The sequence below is a fragment of the Somniosus microcephalus genome, chromosome 6 (genome assembly GCF_052327205.1).
Source record: "Somniosus microcephalus isolate GS21.2 chromosome 6, FLI_Smic_1.0, whole genome shotgun sequence".
In the NCBI taxonomy this organism is placed as follows: Eukaryota; Metazoa; Chordata; class Chondrichthyes; order Squaliformes; family Somniosidae; genus Somniosus; species Somniosus microcephalus.
Window position 1 is genome coordinate 266,244,879 of NC_140992.1, and position 20,774 is coordinate 266,265,652.

General features: G+C 48.1%; 1 protein-coding gene across 3 annotated transcripts in view; it reads right to left on the bottom strand.

Moving 5' to 3' along the window:
* Positions 1-20,774, bottom strand: part of LOC147116717 (putative NADPH-dependent quinone oxidoreductase VAT1L) — a 215,311-nt gene that overhangs the window by 132,549 nt on the left and 61,988 nt on the right. For all 3 annotated transcript variants that reach the window (XM_085991838.1, XM_085991839.1, XM_085991840.1), the window contains exon 7: positions 15,208-15,402. In XM_085991838.1, the coding sequence (XP_085847964.1) occupies positions 15,208-15,402 (195 nt within the window). The remainder of the gene's footprint in view (positions 1-15,207; positions 15,403-20,774) is intronic.

Below are 20,774 nucleotides of genomic sequence, written 5' to 3' on the forward strand. Positions count from 1 at the left end.
CACTGATGCCCACAATGCAAATATAAATCCCATTTATAACAACCTCCTGTCTTCTACTGCAGCATCGATCCAATTAATATATTCACCCTTGATCCTATAAATCTTCATCTCTGCCTTAAGTCTTTTGTGAGGATCTTGTCAAAAGCTTTATGAAAGTCAAAATATACAATGTGAATTATATTTCCTTTTACTAAGGTGCATCATCAATGCATTCCAATAAATATGGTAGCCATGTCCTCTCTTTTATGAGCTCAAGTTTTCTCCCATTTATTGCCTTCGGTCCTGATGGATGATGTTAAATTGTTTCCTTTGTTTTTGTTGAAACTATTGATTGATGTCGCGCTAACTGGAAAATAATTGTCAAGGTCACATCTTTCTGAATGCTTAGAATTGCAGTACCAGTAGTTTTTTTCCTGTCCTTTGTTGGATACATAGAAATTGCTGGATGAAAAAAGACCAAGGTCTACCTAGTTCACCTTCTACCAGCCTGGTAGTCGCCAGATCCAACGATATTAGAGCTGTTGATTAATCATGTCCATCAATCTCGATCAATGAGTCTACAACAGGCCCAGACATAACACGAGGAAAACTCCATTGTTACTTCACTCTCGAAATATTAGTGAGCTTTGTGCTTGTCAAGAAGACAGATGCCAATGCCAGGATTGGACTGGTTTTTCACCTTTTTCACCCAGTGTCTGCATCATACAGTTAATTGGCTAAAGAATCAAAGGCAAGAATTTCTTTTTATGCAGCGAGTTGCTGTGATCTGGAATGCGCTGCCTGAAAGGGCGATGGAAGCAGATTCAATAGTAACTTTCAAAAAGCGCATTGGATAAATACTTGAAGGGGAAAAAGCTGCAAGGTTACGGGGAAAGGGCAGGAGAGTGGGACTAATTGAAGAACCCTTTCAAAGAGCCGGCACAAGCACGATGAGCCGAATGACCTCCTTCTGTGCTGTGTGATGCTATAATTCTAGGCGCTCCCAAGCCAAGCATAGCACAGGGTAGAAGATCCCTTTACACTGCCTCAACAATATGCCTAAATCTGGACATCAGAAGGCTACCCACTCCTCCACCGTGAATCATAGGGGGCAAAATGTCAAGGTCAGTGGGGGTGGGGGTGGTAAACCACTGTTGTTGTTGTTGTTGTTGTTATTACACACTGTTGTACCTATGCATGCCTCAACATGTCTCGGCTGGCTCCACCCACACAGGCCCAGGTATAAAGGTGATTGACCTGCAGCCCCCTGCCTTCTTGGAACCCAGTCAACCACGAGAGGCATGCTCTGTTCTTTGCTAATAAAAGCCTTTAGTTACTCTCTTAACTCTCAGTCTTTTATGAGTAATTGATAGCGCATCAATTTTATTAGCAAAAACAAAATGTCGACATTTGCTGAACAGCAGGCTGCTGCACCAAACGCTGAACAGCAGGCTGCTGCACCAAACGCTGAACAGCAGACTGCTGCACCAAACGCTGAACAGCAGACTGCTGCACCAAACGCTGAACAGCAGACTGCTGCACCAAACGCTGAGCAACAGGAGCTGCTGCACCAAACGCTGAACAGCAGGCTGCTGCACCAAACGCTGAACAGCAGACTGCTGCACCAAATGCTGAACAACAGGCTGCTGCACCAAACGCTGAACAACAGGCTGCTGCACCAAACGCTGAACAGCAGGAGCTGCTGCACCAAACGCTGAACAGCAGGCTGCTGCACCAAACGCTGAACAGCAGGCTGCTGCACCAAACGCTGAACAGCAGGCTGCTGCACCAAACGCTGAGCAACAGGAGCTGCTGCGAGCCCTCAGACCAACATGCCTGGACCTAGACCCGCAAGAAGCGGGTTCGGCTACCAAATTCGCGCATTGGCTGCGTTGCTTCGAGGCCTACCTGCAAGCCTCAACTGTGACCCTGGACGAAAACAAGTTGGAAATCCTGGCCTCAAAGGTGAGCCACCAAGTTTATACAATAATCCAGGACGCGACGACCTACGCGGCGGCTATCGGTCTGCTAAAAGGGCAATACGCACGCCCGGTAAATACGGTCTATGCCCGGCACCTCTTAAGATCCCGCAGACAGCAGCCCGGGGAATCGGTGGAGGCCTTCCTACGGGCACTACGGATACTCGGCCGAGACTGCGATTGCAAAGAAGCATCAGCCGCAGCACACACGGAGGGACTGATCCGAGATGCTTTCGTTGCGGGTCTAAGGTCCGACTACTCCCGGCAGAGACTGTTGGAAAAGGGAGAAATGGACCTGAGAAAGGCAGTGTCCCTCGCGCTCTCGCTCGACGCGGCCCACAGGAATATGGACGCCTTCTCCCCTAACCGCTCCGCAACGTGGACGCCACAACCTTGGGTCATGGGACCGCCACCTTCAACTGCTGCTGCGATGTCCAAGGCACAGAAATGTTATTTTTGTGGCCAGGCAAAACACCCCAGAGCACGCTGCCCGGCGAGAAACGCTACCTGCTCTGGCTGCGGGAAGAAAGGACACTATGTCAGCGCCTGCAAAGGTAAAACCGCTAACGCCAGCAGCGCCGCGTGCGAACCGTGGGGGCAGCCATCTTGTCCGCCATCTTGGGCTCCCCCAGCCGCGTGGGGATCGGGACCATGGGCGCCACCATTTTGTCCGCCATCTCGGACGTCTCCAACTTCAACCACGGGGGACCCGGACTCAACCACCACCTCATCTGACGACCACATCGACTCGCTCGACCATACGCTGGCCTCCGTGACGCTGGACCAACCTCTCCCTCATCAACTGTTCAGGTCCATGATGGACATTAAGGTAAACGGCCGCGCCACTACCTGCCTTTTTGACAGCGGGAGCACGGAAAGCTTTATCCACCCCGACACGGTGCGCAGTTACTCTCTCCCGGTCCTGCCGACGCGACATCGGATCTCTTTGGCTTCCAAAGCCCAGTCAGCGGACGTCGGTGGCTACTGTGTAGTGACCCTTTCAGTAAGGGGCACAGAATACAAAAATTTTAAACTCCTGGTCCTGCCCCATCTTTGTGCTGCCGTTCTACTGGGGTTGGATTTTCAGTGCAACCTTAAGAGTGTCACATTAGCGTACGACGGACCCCTCCCCCCACTCACAGTCTGCAGCCAGCAGCTTTTAAATCGCCCGCCGTGCACCATTTGCAGCCTCTCCACCCTTAAAGTCCCCCCCCCCTCCTTGTTCGCTAACCTCACCCGCGACTGTAAGCCCATCGCTACCAAAAGCAGGCGTTACAGTGCCGGGGATAGGAGCTTCATTAAATCTGAGGTAGCAAGACTCCTGAAGGAAGGGATTATTGAAAGTAGCACCAGCCCATGGCGAGCACAAGTGGTGGTAGTGAAGACTGGCGAAAAACAGCGCCTAGTTATTGACTACAGCCAGACGATCAATCGCTACACCCAGCTAGATGCATACCCACTCCCCCGCATATCTGACATGGTCAATCAGATAGCACAATACCGGGTGTTCTCGACGATTGATCTGAAGTCGGCATACCACCAGCTCCCCATCAGGGCTGAGGACCGCCAGTACACAGCTTTTGAAGCTGACGGTCGTCTCTACCACTTCCTCAGAGTTCCCTTCGGCGTCACCAACGGGGTTTCAGTCTTCCAACGGGAGATGGACCGGATGGTCGACCAGAACGCACTCCAGGCCACTTTCCCCTATCTAGACAATGTCACCATCTGCGGCCGCGACCAGCAGGACCATGATGTTAATCTAGAAAAATTCCTCCGTACGGCCCAGCGGCTGAACCTAACATACAACAAGGACAAATGTATGTTTCGTACCAAACGCCTTGCCATTCTTGGCTGTGTAGTGGAGAACGGAGTCATCGGCCCCGACCCCGACAGGATGCGCCCCCTTATGGAGCTCCCCCTCCCCCACTGCCAAAAAGCACTGAAGAGATGCCTAGGGTTTTTCTTGTACTATGCTCAGTGGGTGCCCAACTATGCGGACAAAGCCAGACCCCTCATCAAGTCCACCTCCTTCCCCCTGACAGCAGAGGCCTGTGCAGCCTTCACTCTCATAAAAGGAGATATTGCGAAGGCCACAATGCACGCAGTGGATGAGTCCGTCCCTTTCCAAGTGGAGAGCGACGCATCCGACTTTGCCCTAGCTGCAACCCTTAACCAGGCGGGGAGACCCGCGGCCTTTTTCTCAAGGACCCTCCAGGGCCCCGAGATTCGACACTCCTCTGTCGAAAAGGAGGCCCAGGCCATTGTGGAAGCTGTGCGACATTGGAGGCATTACCTGGCCGGAAAACGATTTACCCTGCTCACTGACCAGCGTTCAGTAGCTTTTATGTTTAATAATAAGCAGAGGGGCAAAATCAAGAACGACAAGATCTTGAGGTGGAGAATCGAACTCTCCACCTACAATTACGATATCTTGTACCGGCCCGGGAAACTCAATGAGCCCCCAGATGCCCTATCACGTGGTACATGCGCCAACGCACAGGTCGATAGACTAAAGACCCTCCACAATGACCTCTGCCACCCGGGGGTCACCAGGTTTTTTCACTTCATCAAATCCCGTAACCTGCCCTACTCCATCGAGGAGGTCAGGACCATGACCAGGAACTGCCAAATCTGTGCCGAGTGCAAACCGCATTTTTATAGGCCAGACAGAGCAAGCCTGATCAAAGCCACGCGCCCCTTTGAACGGTTGAGCGTCGATTTTAAAGGGCCCCTCCCCTCCTCCGACCGCAATGTGTACTTCCTCAACATAATTGATGAGTACTCCCGTTTCCCGTTTGCCATCCCTTGCTCAGACATGACCAGTACCACGGTCATTAAATGTCTGAATGACCTCTTCGCCTTGTTCGGTTTCCCTAGCTATATTCATAGCGACAGGGGCTCATCCTTTATGAGCGACAAACTCCGGCAGTACCTGCTCTCGAGAGGTATCGCTACAAGCAGGACCACCAGCTACAACCCCCGGGGGAATGGCCAGGTGGAAAGGGAGAATCCGACGGTCTGGAAGGCAGTCCTTTTAAACTTGAAATCTAAGGGCCTTCCGACCTCTCGCTGGCAGGAAGTCCTCCCTGCGGCACTCCATTCCATTCGGTCACTGCTCTGTACAGCCACCAATGCTACCCCTCACGAGAGAATGTTCTCCTTCCCCAGGAAGTCCACATCGGGGATCTCGTTACCGACATGGCTGACTTCTCCAGGACCCGTCCTACTGCGGAAGCACGTGAGGTCCCATAAGACGGACCCCCTGGTCGAGAGGGTGAGCCTCCTCCATGCCAACCCTCAGTATGCTTACGTGGTGTACCCGGACGGGCGGGAGGACACAGTCTCCATACGAGGCCTCGCACCTTCGGGTGCTCCCGAAACACCCCCCTCGCCATCCACCACTACCCACGCCTACCCCCAGTACGCTTACGTAGCGTACCCGGACGGGCGGGAGGACACAGCCCCCACACGAGATCTTGCACCTTTGGGTGCCCCTGAAACACTACCATTGCCATCCACCACTACCCACAACCCAACCCCGCTAGACGGCATGCCGCAGCCCCAGGACCCGTCATTGACCACCCAACCACTCAATGAGACGCCAGACTCAACGTTGGATGCTGCACCATCACCGCCGCCACCACGACGATCAGGACGGCATACAAGGCCACCTGATAGACTTACTTACACGAACCTTTAGTACACTTCACCCAGCCGGACTCAATTTGAAACAAGGGGTGAATGTGGTAAACCACTGTTGTTGTTGTTGTTATTACACACTGTTGTACCTATGCATGCCTCAACATGTCTCGGCTGGCTCCACCCACACAGGCCCAGGTTTAAAGGTGATTGACCTGCAGCCCCCTGCCTTCTTGGAACCCAGTCAACCACGAGAGGCATACTCTGTTCTTTGCTAATAAAAGCCTTTAGTTACTCTCTTAACTCTCAGTCTTTTATGAGTAATTGATAGCGCATCAGTGGGCTAAACGGTAACGCAATCAGCCCCCATTATACACCCCGCCCGATTGAAGTCAATGGAATAGAAAATCGAGCGGAGTGTACAACGGCCGAACGATGCGCTAATGGCCGTTTTGAACTGCTGTCGAAGTTGAATTTTACCCCCATGTGTTTTACAGCGCAGAAGGAGGCCATTCGGCCCATCGTGCCTGTGCCGGCTCTCTGAAAGAGCGATCCAATTAGTCCCACTCCCCCCTGCCCTCTCTCCACACAATTTTATCCATTTAATTCGTACAATCTTTTATGAATTCTGCTTCACCACTCTTTACATGTCCTGATAACCTGATAACCCTCTGTGCAATTTCCCCTAACCTGTCCCGTTATTCTTCGGGTAGTGATCTTATACCCTCCAGTTACCGACTCGCCAATTTCACAGAATCACAGAAACCCCACAGTGCAGATAGAGGCCATTTCAGCCCATCGAGCCTGCACCGACACATATCCCACCCGATCCCCGTAACCCCTGCACCAACACATATCCCACCCTATTTGTTCTTCCCCATTTAACTTACATTTCCATTTCACAACCTGAATCATCCACACAGTAAAAATGTCAATAAAATGCCAATCAGTAATGATTTATGGGTAATTATGTGTTGTCTTACTCAACAACAACAACTTGCATTTATATAGCACCTTTAATGTAATAAAATGTCCCAAGGTGCTTCACAGGAGCGTTAACAAACAAAATTTGACACCGAGCCACATAAGGAGATATCAGGACAGATGACCAAAAGCTTTTTCAATGAGGTAGGTTTTAAGGAGCGTCTTAAAGGAGGAGAGAGAGGCGGAGAGGTTTAGAGAGGAAATTCCAGAGCTTAGGGCCCAGGCAGCTGAAGGCACGGCCGCCAATGGTGGAGCGATTAAAATCGGGGAATGCTCAAGAGGCCAGAATTGGAGAAGCGCAGGTATCTCAGAGGGTCGTAGGGCTGGAGGAGGTTACAGAGATAGGGAGGGGCGAGGCCAGGGAGGGATTTGAAAACAAGAATGAGAATTTTTTTAATCGAGGCTTTGCTTAACCGGGAGCCAATGTAGGTCAGCGAGCACAGTGGGGTGATGGGTGAACAGGACTTGCTGCGAGTTAGGACACGGGCAACAGAGTTTTGGATGAGTTGCAGTTTACGGAGGATGGAAGATGGGAGGCCGGCCAGAAGGAAGTTTATTTGGGAGTAACTAATTTAATTGAAGATATCCATCGCTGTTTCTTCCTGCGCTCACCAAGATGAAGAGCGTCGATGGTCAGGAAATGGAACATTCTCCCACACGGGCACCAAGTGTCAGCATCAAATTCTCCCACATCATGGATTGACACAGGGCAACACTCTTGCTATTCCGCAGAGCCAGGAGAACACAATGGGTCCGAATCTTTCCGTGTGCGCTGTAATCTTCAATGGTTCTAACAAGGGACCTTTAACCCCCCCAACCACAGGAACGCACCGCTAGTGTGCATTAGTGCAACACTTTCATTTCCCACATCACCCATCCTTGTGGTGGCAAAAACAGGAAGGCAGATTATTATCTGAACGGCAATAGATTGGGAGAAGGGGAAGTGCAACGAGACCTGGGTGTCCTTGTGCACCAGTCGCTGAAGGTAAGCATGCAGGTGCAGCAGGCGGTTAAGAAGGCAAATGGTATATTAGCCTTCGTAGCGAGAGGATTCGAGTACAAGAACAAGGTTGCCTTGCTGCAATTGTACAGGGCCTTGGTGAGACCACACCTTGAGTATTGTGTGCAGTTTTGGTCGCCTTATCTGAGGAAGGATGTTTTTGCCATGGAGGGAGTGCAGCGAAGATTCACCAGACTGATACCTGGGATGGCAGGAACGACGTATGAAGAGAGATTGGGTCGATTGGGCTTATACTCGCTGGAGTTTAGAAGAATGAGAGGGGATCTCATTGAAACTTATAAAATTCTAATAGGACTAGACAAACTAGATGCAGGAAGGATGTTCCCGATGGCCGGGGAGTCCAGAACCAGGGGTCACAGTCTAAGGATAAGGGGTAAGCCATTTAGGACAGGGATGAGGAGGAATTTCTTCACCCAGAGAGTGGTGAACCTGTGGAATTCTCTACCACAGAAGGTAGTTGAGGCCAATTCATTAAATATATTCAAAAAGGAGTTAGATATATTTCTTAAGGCTAAAGGGATCAAGGGATATGTGGAGAAAGCAGGGACAGGGTACTGAGTTTGGATGATCAGCCATGATCTCATTGAATGGCGGAGCAGGCTCGAGGGGCCGAATGGCCTACTCCTGCTCCTATCTTCTATGTTTCTATGTGACCTCTCTGAATGAGAGCATCAATTTGATGCTTAATTATGGAACCCCCCCCCCCATCCTACTCAGGGTCAGTCTGGCTGTCAGCAAGAAGCAGCTTCCGTTCCATCAGATTCCTTTGAATTTGACCTTTATCCCACCTTGGCCCTGGAGCTAAAAGGAAGGGGACCGAGCTTGTGGAAGTATCTTGTCTGTTAGTCTCAACGTACTGGCTAGCCTGTTATACATTTTAACAAAGAATTTTCCTCGCTGTCTTGAGTGTTGTTACCCAAAAACACGCCTCTGCCCTTTTTTTAAAAAATAAAATGTTTCACAGATTACAGGACAAGTAGAAGCAATTGGGAACATATTATTGAGAACTGTTGTCGTTTTAAGGAGGGAGACATCATTTCTCAGGTTTATCGGTAATTCTCTTCACCTCAGCATTGTATTTGTGATAGGCCCAGTGGTGTTGTGAAGATCCTCTGCTGCTGTACTGCCCACAGAAACAGCAACTCCCACTCAAGTAAGAACCTGCTTAAGTCGTCATGGGCAGCGGCCGGTCAAAGTTACCCCCCACCCGCTCTGCCAAGGAAATGCCCAGCGCTTCAGTCTTATTGCAACGTCTTAAAAGGAAGGTGGAGAGGCGAGGAGGTTTGAGGAGGCAATCCTATACAAGCCCAGTTTATGGAACCTGTCCTCCCAGTCAGCATAACTACACAAAGCGTCAAACTGGAGTAGATACAATTGGTTTCGAGCACTCGCTGTTCCTTCTGGTCCCTACTTGATTGAGCTAAATGTACCTTACATTTTACATCAATGCACTGGGGAACCACTTTGGAATGTCACTCAAACTGAATGTAGATAAGTGGTACACAGCCACCTCAGGGAGGTAGTCTCGCATTTTTGGCTTTGCACTGGCTGCAGTATAACTGTGATTGGTGTGAAGCAAATTTTAGAAAGTCTGTTCAACTGACCAACTTCTTAAACTTCATTTCTATTCTTCCTAATGGTAGCTAAGAGCCCACTGTGTCATTGGGTTAAGGGTACGATATAAATGCAAGTTGTTGTAGTGACATCAATATTTAACTAGCTTTTGCACATCGATGCGCAGAGCTCTGTTGCAAACACTTATGCAGAGAGCTTTTTGAGGTGTAGTCACTGTTGTAATGTAGGAAACACGGCAGCCAATTTGCGCACAGCAAGCTCCCACAAACCCCAATGTGACAATGATGAGATAATGGCCTAGAAATTCGGTGGAGCCCCAAATGGGGCGCCAAGCTCGCCTGGGCGCCGGAATTACCGCTGCGAATGGAGCCGTTGCGTCCGCCGGAAATTCAGTTTGAGCGCCCCAAGAGGGACGCGGGGCGCTGCTCGAGGCGCCCCGCGTCCCTCTTGGGGCGGTGAAACTGAATATTGCAGCGCAACGTGCCGCAGCGCCACACGCTGCGGCACGGCGCGCTGCGGTACTGCAGGCCTTCCTCCCCTTCTTAACCGATCGCAAGTGCCGGCAAAAGAGCCCGGCACCGAGGAGAAGTGCCGGGCTCTCGGAACACAGCCGGCACTGCCCAGGGGGGGATCAGGAGGCCAGGGACGGAGGTGCTGGCAGGCAGCCACCGAAAAAAATGGCCGCCCTGCACCTCCACCTTAATTTGCGCCACTACCGCCACAGGTAAGCCCCGTGAACCAGGCGCGATTTGCAACCGGCGTTACAGAGGCGGGCGCGACCAAATATCGCGATCGGGGCAGTAGCGGGATGCTGCGCACACCGATGACGTCATCGGTGGCGGCGCAGCGCTACGGGCTAACGCCGCCATTAGCGCCCCGCTAAATATCACGGGAGGCGTGGCCAGTGGCGCTAAAGCCACTGAGTGCCCTCTTTAAGCGCTAACTGGTGCCGCAGCCCACCGAATTTCTAGGCCAATCTGTTTTAGTGATGTTGATTGAGGGATAAATATTAGCCAGGGCACCGGGGAGAACTCCCCTTCTCTTCCTTAAAATAGAGCCGTGGGATCCTTACATCCACCCGAGAGATCAGACGGGGTCTCAGTTTAATGTCTCATCCGAAAGATGGCCCCTCCAACAGTGCTGCGCTCCCTCAGGGAGTATCAGCCTGGATTATGTGCTCGAGTCTCTGGAGTGGGACTTGAACCCACATCCTTCTGACTCAGAGGGGAGAGAGTGCTAAGCACTCAACCATGGGCTGAAAACTGCAGGAAAGAATATTAGTGGAAATCTTTTTTTCATTTCTTTTTCTTCATAGACTTTGTCCTTCCAACTGTGAGTTGTGTCTGGTTGGGTACTTTGAGTTCAAGTTGATGTACTGGTGTTTACAGATCTACCTCTGATGATGATCGTGGTGGGAACAATTTGAGATGACGAATTAAGATCATCCCACAAATGGTATCTTGGCTTAAGTGAAATCGTTCCTCTCCTATCTTGGAAGCAATTAGGTTGGTAACAAGACTTATATTTTATCTGCCGTTTCTTATTCATTTAACCCAAGTAATCCATTCTTGCTCACTTAGGTCCTCTTGGGTCAAGGTATCTTTCAATTCTGATTAAAAATATCAATCAGGATGTGCAGTCCCTGTGCAAGATTTCCTCACAGTGCAATTGGATACAATAATAGAAAAATTAAAGTAATCCAACCCTGTGGTCTCTAGCTTTCGCTAGAATTATGTAACTGGGGCCCGAACTGCTATTTTAACCTGAGTTCTGAGAAAGGGGGAAGTGGTGACAGCCTCCCCACCAGGCCAAACCTGCCCTGAGCAGGAGACTGGCCCAGCAAGGCACGTTTAAAGAAAATAAATCATGGTTTCCTTGTGGGCCAGGAGGAGCATGTAACCCTGGGCCTCCCCCTGTCCCGGACTTCTCCCCGTACCTTGAGCGGCATTTCCGCACTCGCAGCACGTACCTTGTGTCAGGGAAAGAAAAAGAAAGACTTCAGTTTCTATAGCGCCTTTCATGACCTCAGGACGTCCCAAAGCGCTTTACAGCCAATGGTCTCTGTTGTAATGTAGGAAACGCAACAGCCAATTTGCGCACAGCAAGCTCCCACAAACAGCAATGTGATAATGACCAGATAATCTGTTTTTAGTGATGTTGATTGAGGGATAAATACTGGCCAGGACACTGGGGAGAACTCCCCCTGCTCGTCTTCAAAATAGTGCCATGGGATCTTTTACTTCCATCTGAGAGGGCAGACAGGGGCCTCCGTTTAACGTCTCGTCCAAAAGACAGCACCTCCGGCAGTGCAGCACTCCCTCAGTACTGCACTGCGAGTGTCAGCCTAGATTTTTGTGCACAAGTCTCTGGAGTGAGACTATGAACCCACAACCTTCTGACTCAGAGGCGAGAGGGTGCTACCCACTGAGCCACGGGCTGACATTAGGGAAGGGTGTGTGGAAGAGAATCTCACCCGCAGTTTCCCGGTTAGAATTACCATCCTGCCACTGATGCTGAGATTTAGCCAAACCCTTCCCTGCCCTTTTCCAGGGTTAGTTGAGACTGAGACTCAAACAGAGTTGTGAATTTAACGGCCCAACACTATGGTTAGCGGGCCCCTCCCAAGGCAAGACACTGAAAAACATAAAGGCGTTGAACTTCCCTCTGTTGATAATGTTACCCAAAAAAAGTGAATGCGAAATGGCAACTGCCTTTTTGTGCTCGCTTGGTTTCGCTAAAACTGTCAACAGGAAGAATTCCCCTCACCCCCTAATGAGGGAAGATAAAAGCCCCAATAACACCCAGAATCTCCCACTGTTAAAATACAAACGTGTGAATCAAACCCTTCCCCTCCGCTTTCAGCATTCCGAAGGGACCGTATCCTCTGCAACATTCTGGTCCACTCTTCCAACACCTGCTCCCCTTCCCTTTATTCCCTGCCTTGGTGCCTTTGATTTAAAAAATATTTACAATCTGCTTCTTCCTAGCTGGTTGTCAAGACAATTTTAACACGATAGATATGGAAGCTTCATCGTTACTGCCCCACAATCAGCACAAACATTATGATGTCACCAAATGAAATGGGGACACTCAAGCACCTGCTCCTGATATTTTTTTTTCCCGATACAAGGTAAATATCTCTATCCATTTTGTTGGAAGTACCAAGGCGAGCAGCGAGGAGACATTGATGTGGGAAAGTGTATCAGTGACTCCACAAAACAAAAGTGGAAATTCCAGATATTATTAGGCAAACCTGAGATATGATTAACCTTTTCTTGTTGGGAAAAAATAACTTGTGAGCATTGTGGTGAAGTCCTGATCTGAGGTAAACCTCATATTAGCATAAATAATTTATTGTTTTGTGTTCAATTTATGTCTATCTATCCAAATGTGAAAAGTAATGTCTGTGCCAGTTATAGGTAGACTTGGATATATGGATAGGTACTCGAAAAGAAGAAATCAGAAGGTCTATGGGGGAAAGAGCAGGGGGAATGGGACTAATCGGATAGCTCTTTCAAAGAGCCGGCACAGCAGGATGGGCCGAATGGTGCTGTGCTGTGTGATTCTATGACAATTCTGCATTTTCCTTTCCCTCCAATATGCTGCAACCAAAGTAAACCTGGTGGAGAAGGTCCAGTGTTGGTACTGTACCTGCAGTCTAATCTAGGGAAGTAAACAAAGCTGCCTAGCAACACGTCAGCTGTGGCTCAGTTGGTAGCACACTCACCTCTCAAGTCTAGAATGGTTGTGGGTTCTAAGTCCCACTCCAGTGGACCTAAGCACATAAAAAACTAACACTCCCAGTGCAGTACTGAGCAAGTGCTGCACTGTCAGAGGTGTCGTCTTTTGGATGAGACATTAAACGGAGGCTCTGCCTGCTCTCTCAGGTGGACATAAAAGATCCCATGGCACTATTTCGAAGAAGAGCAGGAGAGGTGTTCTGGTAAATATTTATCCCTCAACCAACATAACTAAAACACATTACCTGGTCATTATCGCATTGCTGTTTGTGGGAGCTTGCTGTGTGCAAATTGGCTGCCGTGTTTCCCACATCACAACATTGACTGTAAAGTGTTTTGAGACGTCTGGTGGTCATGAAAGGCGCTGTAGAAATGCAAGTCTTTCTTTTAAAGGGTTCACTTTCTCTAGGGGCTATTTTTTAATACAGGTTAACGTGTTTTGAGTTAAGCTGAGTTGAGTTAGGTGCAGCAGGCGGTTAAGAAGGCAAATGGTATGTTGGCCTTCGTAGCGAGAGGATTCGAGTACAGGAACAAGGATGTCTTGCTGCAGTTGTACAGGGCCTTGGTGAGACCACACCTTGAGTATTGTGTGCAGTTTTGGTCGCCTTATCTGAGGAAGGATGTTCTTGCCAAGGAGGGAGTGCAGCGAAGATTCACCAGACTGATACCTGGGATGGCAGGAATGACGTATGAGGAGAGATTGGGTCGATTGGGCTTATACTCACTGGAGTTTAGAAGAATGAGAGGGGATCTCATTGAAACTTATAAAATTCTAACAGGACTAGACAGACTAGATGCAGGAAGGATGTTCCCGATGGCGGGGGAGTCCCGAACCAGGGCTCACAGTCTAAAGATAAGGGGTAAGCCATTTAGGACAGAGATGAGGAGGAATTTTTTACCCAGAGAGTGGTGAACCTGTGGAATTCTCTACCACAGAAGGCAGTTGAGGCCAATTCATTAAATATATTCAAGAAGGAGTTAGATATATTTCTTAAGGCTAAAGGGATCAAGGGATATGGGGAGAAAGCAGGGACAGGGTACTGAGTTTGGATGATCAGCCATGATCTCATTGAATGGCGGAGCAGGCTCGAGGGGCCGAATGGCCTACTCCTGCTCCTATCTTCTATGTTTCTATGTTTCCTTTCTGCCCTAGTCCTCTAATTTTAATTTTAATCGCTCCACCGGTTGTGCCTTCAGCTGCTTAGGTCCTAAGTTCTGGATTTCCCTCCCTAAACCTCTCCTCCTCTCCACCTCTAATAATAAAATCTACTCCTGTAATGTTTCTACCGTATCGACCGCGTTGAGAAACACCAAGTAAACCCCACTGATTCAACAAAAACATCATCGATGTAAGTGATGCCTAACTGAAGTTTCCGCGCAATTTTATGTCTTTTTGCAATACACGGCAAGATATAAATACAATAAATTAAAACCAAACCTAATTCAATTCGCGGACTCCCACCGCTGAAGCCCAGCCTCGGGGAGGTGAGGCTCCCTCGGGGAGAAGCACCAAAGCTGCCTGACTCCCGGAACAAAGCACATTGTACAACAGCGCACATCACAGGCCGACATGAATCCTCCCCCAACTTTGTGCTTATTTTTTCCCCCCTTGCATTAAAAAATATTCCTTGCTGTATTTAAGGGCGGTAATCTGGTGCAGTTTTATTCATATTTTTTTTTCTCTAAGAAAAATACAGCTGAAAATGAGCTTATCACCAAAAAAATAAGCATTTTTAATAAGAGTGTCTCATCCATCACCTGATTTAAAATCCCTGAAAATAATTTTTAAAATACCAATGCTGAACCATTTACTAGTTTCATTGGAGCACACTAGTCAGTTTCTTAGTAAATTAAATATTTTTTAATATTTAAAAACTTTTAATACGTGGCCAGTGTCTTTGCGCCTAAAAAAGAGCTTAATTTGAAGAGCCCCCTCGGACAGGTGAAATCGGCAGAAACTCGCCAGCCTCGTTCCTGCGATTAGGGGGCGTGGCCAGTTTAGGGGGCGGGGCCAGCTTCCAGCATGATTTGTTTAAACCAGCGTTAAAGATCGTGGAAACTCGATTTATGCTCAAGGTAACGTGCGCTTAAAATTCCGCCATCTTCTTCCGCTGGTTCGTCCGATTTCGGGCGCATTGCGCCGGCTAGCGGAACCTCTCGACCAATGCAAGATACTGAAGTCACCAGCAGCCAATGTGATTTCAGAGACCCTTGCGTAAAGCTGTTTTTTTTGTAGTTCTCCACAGCAACTCGCGAGCTGGTACAACAAACAGAACACTGATGTCCTTACCTCCTCCAGAGCCCATAATGAATCTACCAAGGGTTTGATCATCTTCTGGTTGTACAGCGATATGAGCTTGTCCATCACTGCTTTCACCTGGGCGCCCCGGCCTTGTTTGAAGAGAAGGTTAAGCAGTGAAAATCCAGCAATGACTTTGTTCTCTTCATAGAGTTTTATGGGGTTCACCTTCTCAACTTGCCACCACTGTAAAAAGAAATTATGTTCACTCTCATTAAACTGATTTTGAAGCCATTCTTCTACCTATACCTAAATCTCTTGAGTTACAGGTACAACATGGCTACAATTTAATGAGTTACAGGTACAACATGGCTACAATTTAATGAGTTACAGGTACAGCATGGCTATGATTTAATGAGTTAGAGGTACAACATGGCTATGATTTAATGAGTTAGAGGTACAACATGGCTACGATTTAATGAGTTACAGGTACAACATGGCTATGATTTAATGAGTTAGAGGTACAACATGGCTATGATTTAATGAGTTAGAGGTACAACATGGGCTACAATTTAATGAGTTACAGGTGCAACATAGGCTACGATTTAATGAATCCAGCTTATTAAACTCAATAAAAGAAGCACAGCAACAATTTTTTTTTAAATGGCACCACGTGATCATTTCGAAGATGAGCTTCAACGCTTAGCCAAAGCTTCAGGTTGGAAAATTACCATTAAGTGAATTAGTCAGTAAAAAAGAAGAGTGTGGGTTTATCAGGGGGTGCAATGTGCCAGGGACATTTACTGTCTGAAGCAACGTTAGCCTTGAACCTAGTATATTTAAACATCGAGTTGCGTTGCGTGTACAGCACAGAAACAGGCCATTCGGCCCAACAGGTTCATGCCGGTGTTTATGCTCCACACGCCTTCCTCACACCCTACTTCATCCAACCCTATAATCATATCAGAAAACGCTGGAAAAACTCAGCAGGCCAGGCAGCATCCGGGGAGAGAGAAACAGAGTTAACGTTTCAGGTCAAAGACCTTTCGTCAGAACCACATCTGCAGTATTTTGCTATCCTATAATCATATCCTTCTATTCCTTTCTCCCTCATATGCTTATCTAGCTTCCCCTTAAATGCATCTGTGCTATTTGCCTCAACTAGATAATTGTACAGATTATCATATCTTAATATATTTAATACTATATAGTCTACACTCACTTCCTGTACACAAAACCTCACTTCCTGTTGTCACATTCATAGAATCATAGGCCGGAATTTTGCTGGCGCTCAGGGGACGGGTTTGGAGGTGGACCTCCGGCAAACTCGCTGTCAACCCGCCTCCAAACAATCTTCACAGGTGTCGGGTCCCCGATTTGCGCATAGACCCGACACCTAGTGGCGGGAAGAGGATTATAGCCACTTAACTGCCGCTTAAAGGTTGTTAAACAGGCAGTTAACAGGCTCTTTTTCAATTTTGACACTTCTACTTCGGGCTTCCCGACGTCCGGACACCACGCCAGGTAAGTGTGGCGTGTTGTGAGTCTGCTGTAATGTTTCTGCATTGATGACAGCTGCAGAAGTGGTGTGAAGGATCCAATGGTGCACTGGTGAGTTTTAGAGGTAAGAAAATGTTGGGAAGTTCATTTTTAATGCATTTAGACTTTTCTGTAGGTAACAAGTTTTGAATTGTATGTCTAGTCCCACCTCATTGGGAGAACCTCTCTAACCAGTGACAGATCGCTTCTGTAATCTCACCTGCAGCTGCCATCTGTTCTAACCTAAGGAGGGAGTCACTGGAGAGCCTGGGTGCAAGGGCTCACCTGTGAACAGTCATTGTCGGTGTTTGCAGAATGTATGGCTTTAAAATGGAGATTGAATTATGTCTGTGCATCCTAGCTCAATTACGCCCAACATCTAACTCACTCCACCTGGAGACTACACTTGGTCTCAACCAGTAAACATTATTGGGCCAGAAATTCGGGCCCCCATGGGTGAGTATGCGCTGGGTACTCACGCGTAGGCCCAACGAAAGTGCCGGTTTCGTGCATGCACTGTGCATGCGGGGGAAACCGGAACTTCCGTTCCCTTAAAGGAAGGGGTTCACAGGTCGAACACATGCGCCGGAGAGGCAGCGCGTACGCCTGAAACTTCCGTTTTTTTTGCAGGTTTCTCTGGGAGGGTAAGTCTCCAGCAGCTATGCTTGTAAAAAGCAGTCGCAAGGACTGCTTTTAACAAGGTAAGTGGTGAATTAAGTCAAATTAAAACATTTTTTCCACAGGTTTATTATTTTTAAATACTTTAAAGAAAGGTAAGTTTATTCTTAGCCCCATTAGAAACTGTAATTAATTTTTTCAAAAATGTAAATTATTGTTTAAAATAGTTATTTTATGTAATTTATGGTTATTTTAAAAATGTGATGTTTTTTAAAAATTTATTTGAAGTTTTAGTTATGTTTTGGGGCTGAATTGTATTCATAGATTTGACAGGTCTTCCTGGCCCACGTGATCCCAGGGGATGCTTCGAACTAACTGCGCCCCTGGGATACGCAAGCACTGCGCACCGGCAGTCAGAGCAGGCCCAGGATCGGAATCCCACGGGGGCCCACAGCTCAACTGCCGGCGCGCTAGGTAAGTGCAGGTCGGGGGCCCGACCTGAATTTCTGGGCCGTTAAATATTTTCTTTTCAATTGTCTCCTCTCCTACTCTGAAAGCATTCGCTCCTGTCAAGGCAGAATTCCATGGGCAGCTGCAGCCTTTCAGCACCTCACACAAGAGGCCATTCTTCATGTGGGATTCGAGACAGTGAGCATAGGCCGGTCACTCAACCATGAGCGGCATCACAGCCAAGCAGCAAGCCTCCCCACACGTGCGTTCTAGCAGGGTGACTAGAGAGTGACCAAGAGCAGGAACCCTGGCTGACTATCGCCCCCCTCCCGCTCTAGACAAAAGCCAATTGTAGCATGCAAGCTGTGATTGGCTAATTCAGCACAGACTAGTGAGTGAACATGGGACATTTTGATCTGAGCAGGTCACACTAAGGTGTCGGGGGGTGGGGAGCACATCTGTGCTTGTAATCATTTTAAAAATTTGTTTTCAGCTTCTGACTGAATCTCTTGACATCTCTCGCCTCTGAGTCAGAAGGTTGTGGGTTCAAGTCCCACCCCAGAGACTTGAGCATAAAATCAAGACTGACACTCCCAGTGCAGTACTGAGGGAGTGCTGCACCGTCGGAGGCCCCGTCTGCTCTCTCAGGTGGACGTAAAAGATCCCCCGGCACTATTTCAAAGAAGAGCAGGGGAGTTTTCCCCGGTGTCCTGGCCAATATTTATCCCTCAACCAACATAAAAAAAACCAGATTATCTGGTCATTATCACATTGCTGTTTGTGGGACCTTGCTGTGCGCAAATCGGCTGCCGCGTTTCCTACATTACAACAGTGACTACACTTCAAAAAGTACTTAATTGGCTGTGAAGCGCTTCGGGACGTCCCGAGGTGGTAAAAGGCGCTATAGAAATGCAATTTCTTTCTTTCTTTCTTTCTTTCTTTCTTTCTTTCTATTCTTTCTATTCTTTCTTTCTATTCTTTCTTTCTCTTTACATCAGCACAACTGAGGCAGAACAATTATCTTCAGAGGCTGAAGGAGACCACACGAGCATCAGGAGGGCTGACGAAGGGAGGTGCTCTTAGCGAACCAGAATCCTTCTTCATCCTTCTCTATAATCTAACAGTCAATACCTTGTTCGTACGAAGTGCTCATTCACTGACCAGGAATCTTCACAATGTCACATTAATATGTGCGATCGCTTCTACGATCTTAAACTGCAATGAAATGATTCACAACCTATAAGCAGAGGATGTATCAGAGCAGCTGTGTGATATAATAAAGATCTCCTTTCTGGCTGACCTTGAGTTACAGTCGCCTTAATCGTACAGCACAGAAGGAGGCCATTCGGCTCATCATGCCTGTGCCGGCTCTTTGAAAGAGCTGCCCAATTAGACCCCCTCCTCGGAACTTTCCCCATAGCCCTGTAATTTTTTTTCCTTTTCAAGTATTTATCCAATTCCCTTTTGAAAGTTACGATTAAATCTGCTTCCACCGCCCTTTCAGGCAACGCATTTCAGATCACAACAACTCGCTGCGTAAAAACAATTCTCCTCATCCCCCCTCCGGTTCTTTTGCCAATTCTCTTGAATCTGTGTCCTTTGGTTACTGACCCTCCTGCCAGTGGAAACAGTTTCTCCATATCTACTCGATCAAAACACCTCATAATTTTTGAACACCTCTATTAAATCTCCCCTTAACCTTCTCTGTTCTAAGGAGAACAATCCCTGCTTCTCTAGTTCATGAGTGGCAATATTTAAGATATTGCACGACTAAGCGTGATGCGTTCAATTTGTAACACCAACCACTGGAAAAGGCGAATTAATTCCACTGAGGTTTTTTTTTAGGGCATCATTTTGTTCCGTTGCAATATCAAGGAAAATCTGATTTTTTTTTTCTGAAGTCCAGCCAGTCCCTATTATCTCCCCCTCCTTTCCTGAAGGTGCTGACTAGGGTGCAGTTCCACAGGTACAAGGCCTCCCTCCACTGACACACTCAAGGGGTCATTCTTTGAGCAGAGAATGGGTGTCAGCGGGCTATCCGACCGCCAAACCTGATCCTGCCTGTGCCTGACGTTCGCGCGCTTTTAAGTGGGGGGGGTGGGGGGCCAATGGATAAAACTTATCCAGCTTATTTTTCTTCTAACCCCACACTACCGTCCCCCCCCTCCCTAGGCCAGGAGAATGTGGACTACCTGTAGCCCTGCCCACCTAGCACCCCCCACCCCAACAGTTCCACCAACTGAGGTCAGCTCACTCAGCACAGAACAAGGATCAAATTTAGAAGCTCGTGGTCTCAGTGTGGCCCAGTAGACACTCTGGGCAGTGCTATTAGAAACCGAGCCATTTGGGGAGTTGAAGACACGATATTCACTTACTCTGATACTTCCCCATGCCGATGTTATAAACTCTATGAATGTAAAGGTACAATCTAATAAATAATATTTTGCGATTCCACTGCACTTGAGCAAGATCAGCTGCAGAACGCTTTATTTGTGACCACAAGTGCGTCTCCTTAAGTACTTTCAGCATCTCCCTGGCCAAATGAATGTGACTTCTTAAATCAAGCGAGCACCTCTAACACACTGTGGCTGAATATAGGACAGGGCCGGAGGAGCCAGGCAGCAGCATCGTATCAGGGTTTTAGCACGTTTTCACACATCGAAGATTGACCTGGTCACACTGATGTGTCAACCAGAGTGTCGGGCCTGCCGAGGGTGAAGACAGTAGGGGTTAATCAAGAGCGTGATTAGGTGAAGCTAACCTTGGGTTTTAAAGGGTACAACTATCAGGAAAGACTGAACAGACTGGGGCTCTCTTCTCTAGAAAAGAGAAGGCTGAGTGGCGGCCTGATAGAGGTCTTTAAAATTATGAAGGAGTTCGAAAGGGTAGACATAGAGAAGATGTTCCCCCTTGTTGGGGGGAGTCCACAACAAGGGGCCATCAATATAAGATAGTCACTAATAAATCCAATAAGGAATTCAAGAGCAACTTCATTACCCAGAGAGAGCGGT